Raw genomic sequence first — 14,354 nt, 5'->3', positions numbered from 1 at the left:
ATCACCTCAGCTTGGTAACAACAAATATTTCATGCTGATCAGAAGCTTTAGCAAATGAATAGATCTTTAAGTAATAAGGAAAATGGGAAACTGATGAATTTTTCCTTAAATAGTTTTATAGAAAAATCTTTCAAAATCATAATGCTTGGAGAAAAATAATAAAAGCGGTCCTTGATTGATGGATGGGTTAGTTTTTTAAATATATATTTATTGAACTTCTACTATGGGATAGAAGCTCATGTTACAGTTGTAAACAACACAAAGAACACCCCTATAGAATCTACATTTTAGTAGAGGAAACAGTATACACAAATTAACACAAGTTGTGATCAGTATAATACAGGAAATAAATAGGGTAGTGAGGTACTAATGGGGGTGGGGAGATCATCATGGAAGTGGGGGGTCAAGGGAGGTTCATTTGGGTATGAGACATTGGAACTAAGGCTGAATGAAGGATGAGGAAAGCCTGGAAAGACTTGAGAAAAGCATATGGAGCAATAAGCATGAAGTTTGGAGAGCAAAAAGGGCTTGGCCGGGTCAGGGAACAGAGAGGAAGCTCCTGTGGCTGGATCAGGGGAGTGAGGGGAAAGATGTCAGATGCTAAATCTACAAGGATTCTGTAGCAAGAATTTTAGGCTTTATTATAAGAGCAATGGGAAGATATTGAAGGATTCTGAGCAAGATTTTGATATTACGTGATTTTTTTAAAGATCAGTTTCATTACTGGTGTAGAGTAGATTTAAGAGGGTTAAGGAAGGAAGCAGGAAAAATAGTCCTGTAGTTTTAGGAATCCAGATATTGTAATTCCTTGGACTAGGGTGTGGCTTTTTAAAAATATTTATTTTGAGAGTGGAGGGGAAGGAAGGCAGAGGTGGGTGGAGGAGGAGGGAGGAGAGAGATTCCCAAGCAGGCTTTCACTCTACAGGGGCTTGATCTGTGAGATCATGACTCGAGCCTAAGTCAAGAGTTGGATGCTTGGATGCTTAACTGACTGAGCCACCCAGACGTTCCAAGAGGTGTGGCTTTTTGCTTTGCCATCACTGGGGCATGACTTGAAATGGCTAATGGAATTTTAGAGGTCCTGTCCAAATTCTGGCCAATAGGAAAGAGGGAGGTGCATGAGAAAGACATGCCTTTTTCCTTCAAGTCCATTTTTCAAAAGTTACCCTCAACCACTGCTAATGATCATAGCAAAGAAGGCTGGAAAAATGTTGTCTTCTGAGCAGCCAAGTCCTAGGCAAAAATCTGAGATTCTGTCTAGAAATAGAGAACAGTCATGAGAAGACCAAAATCTCTGCTGACTTTCATTTAAAATATGTACTTTCTATATATATTTGTTTATTTTTATCAAAATATCCAAGAGGCTGTAACTGAATTTCTTTTTTCTAGAGTAGAACTTTTGTTTCCTTGAGTTCTAAGTCAGACTTTTGGTCTTTCTTAAGGTTTATAAGGCCAAGATTCTTAGAATGACTAGCTTAACGTGGACTGAGTAACTAGTTTTATTGACAGCTGGGCAAACATCACATAACTTCCTCAGACACATGACTGTCTGTTAAGAACTGGACTGGAAAACATTTAGTGTGGACTTGAGGCTAAAATGGTGCCTCCTAATTACACACTACATCTCAACCTTAGGACTCATTTCTACCTGCACAGAAATCTTATTAACCAGTGACGTGGGCTTTGGGCCTCCTGCTCTGCCACACAGCTGGTTGTCTGTGGAATATGGAGAGGAGGGGTAGGCTTCTTTCCCAGAAAGGGAGGCCTAGCCTGGTCTCCTTGCCATACAGAGAAAAGAAACCTGGGATGTGTGTGGGCAGGTCAAAGAATGAAGGCAGAGCCTGTTCATGACTCTTGCCCCACTAAGTGTAGAATCTGACCTCTTGTTCTGTCTTCTCTCTCCTTTGGGGAGAGTAAGTAAGAGGTAGATATCTAAGTAGAAATATACATTTTATAATTCCCCAAGGGTGAGGTTAGGGGTAGGAATCTCCTCTTCTTTTTCTTTTTTAAAATGTTTATTTATTTTTGAGAGAGAGAGAGAGAGAGAGCACATGTGTGAGTGGGGGAATGGCAGAGAGAAAGGGAGACAGAGGATCTGAAGCGGGCTCTTTAGTGACAGCAGACAGTTTGATGCAGGGCTTGAACTCACAAACCATGAAATCATGACCTGAGCTGAAGTCAGACACTTAACTCACTCAGCCACCCAGGTGCCCCAGGAAATCTCTTCTTCTGTGGGCTCAAGTGAAAATGTAATGGAAAAAGAAGAGGTTTTTTTCTAACTAAACCAATGTTCCTAACAAACAAATCTTGAGTTGTGCAATTAATTGCCCCAGATATCCTTTATTTGAGTAATGGAAATATGGCCTTAATTTAAGTGCTACATATTCTTATGAAAACTCATCGCAAGGAAAATAAATGATAAAAAGCAAAATGAAAAAAAAAAGCAAAATGATAGGTGCTTTCAAGCGATGCAATTTCATGTGACGAGGCACTGAAAGATAAAGGAAATAATTGTGTAAGGACAGTGATAGAGAAGGCTGGAAGGGACAATGGATGGAGAAGGGCTGAGAAGTTAGGGCAGGGCTGAGGGTAGGGAAGCATGAGAGTGGATGTCTCTTCTACAGAGACCTGGAAGTGTGGGTGTATTAGTCAGGCTTCTGGCACACTGAAGGGGTCATGGAAGAAAGGTTAATAACAATACTATTTATAAGGTGTGGGCACAGTTAAAGGATCCAACACTGGATAGGAAGTACTCAGAAACTAGCAACACTGGGAAGATCTAAAGGGGCAAGAGTACATAATGGTCACTAAAACTTTGCAAGAGCTTTAGCTGTAGATGAGGGCTTAGGTAGAGAAACACCAAGTTGGTGGGGAAGGAGTTGGGGGAATCAATACTCTCACTTCTGTCCCCTGCCCTCCCATCTCTGTTGGTGTCTCCTAATGACCATACTCAGATGGAAGCCTGAGGTGAAGGAACTCAAGTGAGATAGTCACAGAGCAGATTCCTAGGACACATAGCAGGAAGGAGAAGGAACAAGAAGGACGAATGGAGAATAGCCTATCCAATATTTTGATGGGATTCAGGGTAGAAGGCTGTGGGGGAAGAGTCTGCATCAAAATTCTGCCACAGTTCAATTAACTAATTGTCTCCAAGCATTCGTTAAGTATTTTCTCTGTAAGATGCTAGGGATACCAAATTAAGCAATAGAGAATTTGTCCGCGGGAGGCTTCTAAGCCAGCACACAGTCATGGTTGTATTGTCAGATGATGGAGGCTATGAGAGTGAGGAACAGCAAAAGACAGCTCTGCCTGAGAGAATTAGCAAAAGTTTCCCAAGGAAGAGGTGACTTTTGAGCTGGATATTGCATCTGGGCAGAATGGGCTATAGAGGGAACAGCATGGGCAGAAGTGCAGACACTGTCAGGGCATGACAGGGAAGGTAAGAGGTTGGGAAGAGGATAGGACAGAGTCTGATATCAGGGCTTGGTGATCCAGAAGAGTTTGGATAGTATCTTTTGAATGGGCAAGTGAGAGTTAACAGAGGCTCATGAAGGATGTTTTTCTTCCAAAGAATGAGCTGATGCAGAATGCTTTCCCTAACACCCTGTTTTCTTGGTACATTCTCCTTGTTTTGTTTCTCATTTATCTCTCTACTTCTGTCCCTCACCCACTACTTGTTTTTTACTGTTTTTTTTTTTCTAGTAGATGAAACTCCAGGGTGAAGGGATTCATTAGGATAGATTTAGTGTAGGGAAAAGAAAAAGTAACATTCCAGGTTTTAAAAAAAGTTTTCACTTCAGTTGTCAGTAGGGGGTTAATTTGAGAATAATGCACAGAAATTAGAATGTTTAATGAGCCAATGCTTAGTGGTCAACCACAATAAAATTAAAATGAGATGTGACTTCATGGCAACATGAAAATCTATCTTAAAATATGATCAGTATGTCCTGATGTCTATTATTGTAGACTGCAACATAGCCAAAATTGAACACGTGGAAAATCAAACATGTACTCTCACATTACTTTTACACACATTGATCTGCAAAGAGAAAACTCCTCAAGACTTTGGGGAGAAAGTCCTTTACCTAATTATTCAAACAACCATTTTCTATCTGCACTTTTATTTTATATACCCTTTACACCTGTTTAATTAATCCTAAACATGATGCTGACTGCTAATTAAACAGCCCTGAAAGTGACTGACTGAAGGTAGTAATTTGAGATAATTAGTTTTGGTTTCAAACACTCAATTTTCACACTTTGTGCTCATTTTTAGAAAGAGGTGGCTCATTCTTATAGGCCAGGTGGGGGTTGTGTAAGACATTTTACTGCTGGACTCTGAGTAGCTGAGGAAGTGGGAGGATTATTATATACCCAACTAGGGTATATATCCAAATAGGACAAGGAAATGGTATAGTGCTAAAGAATTTCCTATAGAATGCTCCCCTATGTCCTCCTACACACACACACACACACACACACACACACACACACACACACACACACCACTCACACATGCACAGAATTCCTTCTAAAGTGAAAGTCAGGCTGCCGAATCTCTTTCATTAGAACATAGAAATGCACATGCTCCTGATCTTTGCGAAAGTTTTATTCAGTAAAAGATAGATCTCACTGAGTCATTCATTGTCTCTTTCCAAGGTTATTTATAAGCAGGCAATAAAAGGTGAAAAGGGTCCAGATTTGGTGTTCAGTTTGAGATTTGAAGGGGTGTCCTTGCTGAGTAGTCATTTACTAGAAAGGCACAAAGTCTAATCAAGGGAACAGTCTGCCAAGATAGGGCCAGTGTATCTAGCAGAGAAAGCAAAGGGGCAGGAGGAAGGCAGGTCAGACTGGTTTTTATGGTCTCACGATGTTAATAAGCAAGTTAACATAATCCCACCAGAACAGGATCGGACGGAATTGGGAGTTAAATAGGCTAAATCATTGTTACAGTCAGTATAGATAGATACAGGTTACACAGAAGCTGATTGGATCTTGCAGCACCCTGGAGAGCTCCAAGCACATTGTTCTAACTGCTCCCTGGGTAACTGAGGCTTTTATATCTTGGAAAGTTTAGTTTTACTTAACTGACCATTGGTATGGAGTAGGACTCTCTAGACCTATGAAAGGTTTTTCAAATGTTGAGGGCTTTTCAAGGATGTCAAGAGGAGAGTCAAAACCTGCATGTGGACTGGGAATTATCTGGCCAGGGTGTGGTGGGTGACAGATTCCAGACTATGCAACCCTATGTGGGAAGATGGAACTGCAGCCTTTTTGACATCTTAGCACTCACGTTAATTATGGGATCTGATGGATAGCACAGTTAATTGCTTTATGTACTAGTCAAACCTGAGTCTTTAACCAAACAACCTGAATTGGGCACCTTGGAGTCATTTTGACCTCTGAATTTTCACACTATGGTGTGGCAGCAGAGGGGTGGTGAGATGCACTGTTACATAGCTCATGCTCCCAAATAACCCTTCTTTCACCCTTCATACTTTCATTGGGTGATCCCATGCACTGTCATGGCTTTCACTACCTCCTTCACTACACCCCCACCATTCTTTACCTCCAGTCTTGAAGACTCTTGAACTTCATATCCTCAATATTATTGCCTACTTTTTAGTTGCTTTCATTCATATCATAGGAGGATCCAAAAAAGCAAATACAAAATTAAACTCATCATTTTTGTCTTCCAAATCTCCTCTTCTTCTGTGTAGCTTGGTAAATAGCAAATATCATCTGCCCAGTTACCAAAGCCATGGAACTAAGAGTCATTCCACATTTCTCCTCATTACCTACACTTTTACTTGATTTTTAGATACTTACAGGTTCTACACCCTCCCCCTTCCCCACCCCTTCTCCATCATTGCCTTAGTTCAGTTTTCATACTTTCTTTCATACTTACATACTTTCTAACTGGTTGTCCTGCATTTAGCATGGCTTTCCTTTAATTTATCTCTAAGCACAGTGTAGGCTCACCTGCATTAGATTGTTCTGGAGAGCATAGTAAAATGCAGATTTCTAAACCTCTAGACATACCAAGTCAGAATTTGCTGGAATGTGACTACCTAGGTGTACGCTGAAGTTTGAGGGCCGCCACTCTCTCCACTGCTGCCAGGTGAACTTTCTAAAACAAAAATCTGATTCCACCACTAGCTTAGTTACAGTCATTCTGTGCTTCCCCATGCCTTTGTGATAAAATCCACACTTTTTGTCATACCTGACTAGCACTTTATCTGTCCAGCTTTGCTGTTTTATTTCCTGGTGTTCCTCCCTTGCTATCCTGCATTCCCACCGTGTGAAACGCTGCAATTCCTGGAATCTACCATGCCCTTTCTTGACTCTGTGCCTCTGGACATGTGGTTCCTTGTGGCTAAAATGTCCTTCCCTTCATTGTCTGCCAGATTTCTTGTGTCATCTGTGCCCCATCTAGCCTGAATGTCCTTCCACTGTGCTGCTTTAGCGTCCATGTGCTCTTCTATACTAGCACTTTTCATTAGTAGAGTAGAAGTCCTCACTTGGATATATGAGTAAATGTTATATTTTACAAGTTTTTTTGGGGGGAGATTTGTGGCATGTAGTTAATTTGTTACTCACTTTGAATTTATGTAGGATGAATGACACAGGATTCCTAATTTTGAAAATCTGGCAGTTCACCCTGTGTATGTCAGAAAACATTCTCTTTTCCTAAAGAAATTACAGTATAGATTCCTGTTTTGTGATTTTGTTTGGGTGGGGAACTGGAAAGATCTTTCTATTAGAAAATACACAGTTGGTATTCCCAAATCTTTTTGTGATGCTCAATGATTATATCAGTAAATAGTGAATAAACTTGCAAAACTATATATTTAAAATAATTTACCAAAAGCAATAATCTTAAGACTGAAATGGTATCACATGTAAAAAAAAAGTCTATTAAATTCTCTGTTTGTAGTCATGTAACCTTTATGACCTAAAGCCAAAGACAATTTCAGAGGTGACCTTTCAGATATGTGTATGTATTATACCTTCATTTTGGCCGCATTTCTGTACCAGAACTTATCATTTATGATGTAAAAAAGAAGCAGCAAAAAGCACACAAATGTTTTGCTTTGGCTTCAGAACCTGAAGCAAAACTAAATTCATTCTTGCTGTTTAGAAATGTGTTGTGAAAGAAAGTGATCCTACAGACATTTATATAATATTTGTAATTAAATTGGTGGTCACAAAACCATATTTTGGCTTCCAGCTGGTATGTTTAGGTTACTGGCTATTTAGTCTGTTGTGTCTTATTTAGTCTCATTGTTTGACAAGGTTCCTCATGGGTTGAAATGATCTGTCATTTATTTTGCAGATACCTCAAATCAGCTATGCATCCACAGCCCCAGAGCTAAGTGATAACACCAGGTATGACTTCTTCTCTCGGGTAGTCCCACCTGACTCCTACCAAGCGCAAGCCATGGTGGACATTGTTACAGCACTGGGGTGGAATTATGTGTCAACACTGGCTTCTGAGGGCAACTATGGAGAGAGTGGTGTGGAGGCCTTCACTCAGATCTCAAGGGAGATTGGTAAGCATATATTTATCAGATGATTATATTTGGAGGTGACAGACTGTGGAAGTCTGAGCATCTTTAAGTGCTCTCTGATCTGTATGAAATAATTAGAGCTCCTATAGATGCATAGCCTAGGCTGTCCACTCTCAGGGGAAGTTGGGTTTATTATAAATGATTTTGTTGTTCATGGTCTATCAAGGTGACACTTTGGTGCTAATTTAGGAAGTAGAGCTCCTGACTCAGGCGAACATTTTTAAAAGTTGTCTGTTTTGACGAGGGAGTTTGCTGGCACATTAGAGCCACTGTAAATTTGAATAAATGACATACTATTTGATTGTTCTAGATGGAAGTTTACATTAGCAAGTCATTAAATTAAAAAAAAAAGGCAGTGGAATTTAACATCCAACACTAGAGGGATTAAGACTGGTAATCATCTTAAAACAATACTGAAGTAGCCCCCAAGGCTATACTTCAGCAATATTCTTATTGTCATATTTGACTTTGTGCATTTTTATTCTTATACTCTGTAGCTTACATTGGAATGAAGAGCAGTATGTAAAACGTTGGTTAGAACAAGGTGCTGAAGAGCTCTGTCCTGGGCTTTTTTCAAGGTGCTTATCCAAATCTCAATAGGCATTTAACTACGTGTGTGTTTAGCCACGAGGTTGTAAATCCATTCCATTATGTGAAAAAACCGGAACCAAACAAAAAACAACTTAGAGCACAAACCTTATCTGCTCACTGGTCAACAATATAACTTTGTGGGTGAAAGGAGACATATTGTTACTTAAAAATACTATCATTCTTAAGAGACTAAATGTCCATCAACTGATGAATGGATAAAGAAATTGTGGTTTATATACACAATGGAGTACTACGTGGCAATGAGAAAGAATGAAATATGGCTCTTTGTAGCAACGTGGATGGAACTGGAGAGTGTTATGCTAAGTGAAATAAACCATACAAAGAAAGACAGATACCATATGTTTTCACTCTTACGTGGATCCTGAGAAACTTAACAGAAACCCATGGGGGAGGGGAAGAAAAAAAAAAGAGGTTAGAGTGGGAGAGAGCCAAAGCATAAGAGACTCTTAAAAACTGAGAACAAACTGAGGGTTGATGGGGGGTGGGAGGGCGGGGAGGGTGGGTGATGGGTATTGAGGAGGGCACCTTTTGGGATGAGCACTGGGTGTTGTCTGGAAACCAATTTGACAATAAATTTCATATATTGAAAAAAATACTATCATTCTTATTGAGAATTACTGAATAAAATGTAGGTGTTTTTCTATGAGAGTACTAACAAAATTTTGTGGAAAAATTAAAGTGCCCCCAGCTGTTTTTGAGTAACTGTTTTTGAGAGTTTGAAGGAAGAAATTATATTGATAATTCGTTGTCTTTCTTGGAGACTTCAGCTCAGGAAAAGACCATGGAAGTGATTTGGGCTTATCTAGAATTAGTAAGGACAGAGTCTAAAGTTATATTATTGGAATAAGGTTTCTCTGGAAAGACGTGAAGATAGCTGGGATCTGTTCTTCTGCATATAATAAGGCATGAGAGTTTATTATACACAATGGTTAGTGTGTTTAACATTTGTCCCAGAGTTGTGCTATTGCAGAAAATGTAGAAAAGGTCTGGTGCTGTTGGACAGATTGGGTTAATTGATTTAATCAGAGAACTGTCCACACCTGTTGTTAGTGTCCATGATACCATAATATTTTTCTGTGAAATTTTAAATTATGTCGTTATTGCTATAAAAATGATTCAAGCATTCAATTGAACTTCAAATGATGACAAATTATATTATCTTCTTGGACTAGAATCCCAAGTTTATCTTTAGAGGAAATGCCCACTCAAATGAAAACAACAGCTTCTGGAAGCAGGGTTAATGCATTATTTAAGCAGCTGATTTCAGTACGACCAGAGTGATAATTCTACAAGAGAAGGAAACTAATAGAGTATGTATTGGAATGATATATTTTTTGCAATGATCCTGTACATTCTTCAACTACAGGTCACATTTTCTGTGCATGAAACAGATTGCTATGAAAAATTCAATACAGGACATAATTTGCCAGTTGTTGCAGAATCTGATAAAATGCATTGTTCCAAAAGTTAAGTGAGATCGCAGTTTTATTCTTTTGACTAAAAAAAGAAATACTTAGTTTTCACTTTTGGGGAGCATTGCTATACTTTGGTAATACTGTCACATAAAAGGATTCAGATGGTATGTTCATTATTCCTGTTTCTATCTTAGTCATTAGTATGGGAGAAAATAATTTTAGTGCCTTGTGTATGCTCCTGATTAGAGCAACACATTTCTTCTATATCGATCCTTTCAGTATTCTGTGACTTGATTGGTTGTCCATTCTATTTCAACACTCACTTATCTGGGGAATGGAGGAGGGCTGGATTGTCAATTAATATGCAGAATACTGAAAAGGCCAAATTAGTACCACACTAGAGTATGCCATGGAATATATTAAATATCAAAATCATCCCTCATTTTAATGACAAAGATTTTTATCTAGAACAAAAATAGCTGAAAATTAAACCTTTTACATGACAATGATATTAATGGGAATAGCAAATGGTAGCAACTTAACCCATTCTGAAATGATCTGATGACTCTGATGGAAATTCATTAGTTCTGTAACATTCGCTTCTCTTACTACAACATTGGTGACATTTCTGTCACCATGTTAGTAGTGTGTTTTTAAAAATCTTAGTATCTTGACTGAGAAGGAGATGTATAAATTCATTTGGTGGAGTGTCTGCCTATTAATAAAATTATATATTTTCCCAACTCATAAATTTTCCTTTACTCTGCTGTTCAGAATTTCTCTCTTTACAAACATTGATTGCTAAGAAATTTCAGTGTAAATTGGGGCTTCCAGTGTTTCCTATCTTATTAATTCAGACAGATCATAATGGACTGATAGTGAAATGAAAATCTGTTTAGTGATAAATTGCTTGTATGGTTTGATTAGAATATTTTTCATTTTAACAAATCGGAGACTTGGGGGAGGTATCTGTGAATCTCCAAGAGTGAAGAAAATGAGTGAATGATGGTCATGAACACAGACATCTGTGATGGCTCTTATCTAGCCAAGATCCTTCTAAGGGGAGTGTGACAGGAGTTACTTAATAAAATAAAGACAAGTAGTCCGCTGATGTCCTAGCTGCTATAGTCTCAGCCCAAGGCATTCCTGACTGTAGGATTTTTTTGTGGAGAGGGGAAGACAAAAAACATTTGAGATCAGCAAATAGCACAATTTGATTGGAGTGTAGTCTTTATCATGAAGTATGGGATACAAAATTGGAAAGCTTGACATGGACACGTAATTGAGTATTTCATCTCATAGAGAGGTAATTTTATTCTTTATTTTCTAGGCAATGAAGGAAACTGCTAAGGAGAGAGTGATGTATCAGAATGTGTATTTAAGATTGTATTAATGGGAAATGGAAGATGGGGAGACCAGTTGAGAGGACTGTGCAATATCAGTCTTGACTTGATATAGGGCAATGACAATGGAAATGGAAGAGACAACAGACTGGGAGACATTTGTGACATGGGGTCTATGGAACTTAGCCGTTGATTGGAAGTAGAGCTTGAGGGTAAGAAAAAAATTAAAGTTGAACTTGAAATTCTGAACCTGGGCAATTGGGAGAATGCAAATGCCACAAATAGAAAAGAATCAGTAAAATGGAGAAGTTGATTTGGGATAGGATGGGAATAAATACAATAAATTGTAGGCACAACACATATCTTTTTGGAGAAAAACAACAAAGAACATTTGTCTAGAGCTTAGGAAGGAACTGAGATGTAGGCCCAGAGCTCATTCTCACAACATTTATTATTAAAAAATTTTTTTTAATCTTTATTTTTGAGAGAGAGAGAGAAAGAGAGAGGTATGTGATACTAAGAGTTGGTAAAGATGCAGAGAAAAGGGAACCCTTGTACATTATTGGTAGGAGTGTATATTAGTGCAGTTGTTATGGAAAATAATCCAAAATTAAAAATAGGACTACTATATGATCTAAAACTCCTACTTCTGGATATATATCTGAAAAAAAAAGAAATCAGTATGTCAAAGAGGTACCTACTCTCATAGTCATTGTAGCACTAGTCATAATAACCAAGATATGGAGAAACCTGAGTTGTCTATTGATGGATGAAGGGATAAAGAAAAAAATATAAAGGTCATATTATTGAGCCTTAAGAAAGAAAGCTTGCCATTTGGCACAACATAGATGAACTTAGAGGACACCATGCTAAGTGAAATAGTCACATACAGAAAGACAAACAGTGCTTGATCTCACTTATATGTGGAATCAGAAAAAGTCAAATTCATAAAAGCAGAGAGTAGAATAGTGGTTGCTAGGGGTTGGAGAGTAGGAAAAATGGGAAGATGTTGGCCAAAGGGTACAAACTTTCATTTGTGCCAGATGAGTAAGTTCTGGAGATGTAGTGTATAGAATGGTAACTATAGTTAACAATACTGGTTTGTATACTTGCTAAGAGAGTTGATCTTAAGTGTTTTCACCATACACACCCCCCCCCCACACGTGCGCGCGCGCACATACACACACACACATAAATAGTAACCATATGAGGTAATGGACATGTTAATTAGCTTGATTGTGGTAATCACTTCGCAGTATATACATATTTCAAAATTTTCATTTGTCAATTACATTCAGTAAAGCTAGGGAATTGGTATAAATGGGGAAAAAAAAAGTATGGGAATAATGGCCTAGACTTAGCAAATCTAAGAGGATGACAGAGTATGACAAATCTAAGACTTAGCAAAGTCTAAGACTTAGCAAATCTAAGAGTATGACAGAGTCTCTTCTCTTGTTAGGTTTGTAGCTATTGGGGGACTCTCAGTCTTCTTTGAAGAAGATTTCCATGATGGGAGATGGTAGGGATTCTTGAGGAAAAATTCAAGGATATTGGACAGATTTTCATACGAGAATAAGAACTTTTGCCAGTGGGCATAGCTGAACACGTATGGTACAATGACAGAGAATCAAGGAGTGTCCTTGAGAGGGGGGTGCATGAGTTCCTTAGGGCTGCCATAACAAATTACCATGAACTAGATGGCTTAAAACAACAGGAATGTATTGTCTCACAGTTCTGGAGACTAGAAATCTGAAATCAAAATGTTAGCAGGGCCATGCTACTTCTGAAAACTGTAGGGGAGAATCCTGCCTTACCTCTTGTAGCTTCTAGGTTTTGCTAGTAATCCTTGGTGTTCACTGGCTCATAGAGGCATCACTCCAATCTCTGCCTCCATCATCATATCACAAACTTCCCCTTTCTTGTTCCTGTCTCTATGTCTTATCTTCTTATAAGGATGCCCATCATATTGGATTAAAGGTCCACCCTACTCCAGTATGGCTTCATCTTAATTGCATTTGGGATCACCCTATTTCCATTTTGAGCTCACTTTCCATTCCAGTTAACATTCTGAGGTACCGGGTTTAGGATTTCATCATATGTTGTTGGGAGACACAATTTAAAACCCATAACAGGAGGGTAATAGTGTAGATGGGTATACTTAGGGAGATAACTTGCAGTGAAAGGAATGGGAGGTAGACCAAGAGGTCAGTAGGTTAGAAATGAGGATGTGAGGGGTGCTAAGTAGACAGAATTTGGTTAATGGAGTAGCCCATAATAAAACCAGTTCAGAAGTTCCTTTTGGAATGTTATATACAATTTTACTCTTCCTATCCCGACTACTTGGATGGATAGAATGATCTAACGGATAATTCAGGGTTCCAGAATGGGGTAGGTGGTAGCATCTAAGAGTGTGGCTTTCCTAGGCTTCTAGGTAGTTAAGAACTTTCTAGTAGGATCACAGGGGGCACTCCCTGTACAGTGGTGTACTGGCTGTTCAACCTCCCTGCTGTGTAATTCCAAGGTACTGTCCTTTTGGTGGCACCTAGAAAATTTGTGGACATCTAGAGGGTCCTTTTAGGCCTAATTGATTTTTATTTTCTCCTTTGGGCTCTTGTAACCTGAGGGAAGGGAATAGCTCAACTGCTGCTGGTTGTTAAGACTTATCCATCACCCGTGTTACACACCCTCAGTTGTTAAGACCACAGTTTTCAGCTTTTGTCTTATTTTAATTATTTGATATGATGTTTTCATTGATATTGTAATAAAGACTTTCAGAATATATTCTTACATTTTTCCATCATAAACTTTGGGAGTTGCAGGTTGTGACTTCATAAATGACTTCCTTGAGTCTTTAGACAGGCTTTCACTTGTCTTATATTATTTTAAAAAAGGAGACAGGATAATAAATGTTAATGCTACCACTATCATTATAAGGGGCAAGAAAGCTAAAGCTTTATCTTTGAAGATAAAAGGAATTTGTGAAAGCATTATATCTTTTCACTGTGGATTTTTACAGTATGGCAAAACCCCTCCTTTAATCAGTCATGTTTATGAATGGCTTATTGAAGGTGACAGGCTAGTGAGTCGTCATCACACACATTACAAGGGGCAGAATAGACCTGATTCTGTCAAATCTTTTACCATACGTGACTTTTTTTTTTTTTTCTAATTTGCAAATGCTGGAAGCTTCTGACTATTGTCTGACATGTGTTTGGAATCTTAAAATCTCAGAATTGGAAGGGGTTGCAGAGGTTGTTGGACTGGCACAATCTGTTTGAAATGTTAATGCAATAAACCAATTTAATTAATTTTTTTTGTATATAAAATGACTGACACTTGCCAATAGTGATTTATTTTTTGGCAAGGGTCAAGCAATAAATTCAGGGAGACTTCGTTCCTAATATACAATTGAA

General features: G+C 38.5%; 1 protein-coding gene across 6 annotated transcripts in view; it reads left to right on the top strand.

Annotated features, from left to right (window-relative positions):
* The window catches only part of GRM8 (glutamate metabotropic receptor 8), a 768,989-nt gene that overhangs the window by 153,292 nt on the left and 601,343 nt on the right, over positions 1 to 14,354 (top strand). For all 6 annotated transcript variants that reach the window (XM_045052711.1, XM_019825761.3, XM_019825760.3 and 3 more), the window contains exon 3: positions 7,337 to 7,553. In XM_045052711.1, the coding sequence (XP_044908646.1) occupies positions 7,337 to 7,553 (217 nt within the window). The remainder of the gene's footprint in view (positions 1 to 7,336; positions 7,554 to 14,354) is intronic.

The sequence above is a fragment of the Felis catus genome, chromosome A2, assembly GCF_018350175.1.
Source record: "Felis catus isolate Fca126 chromosome A2, F.catus_Fca126_mat1.0, whole genome shotgun sequence".
Lineage (NCBI taxonomy): Eukaryota > Metazoa > Chordata > Mammalia > Carnivora > Felidae > Felis > Felis catus.
This window is presented reverse-complemented; position numbering and strand designations above follow the sequence as displayed.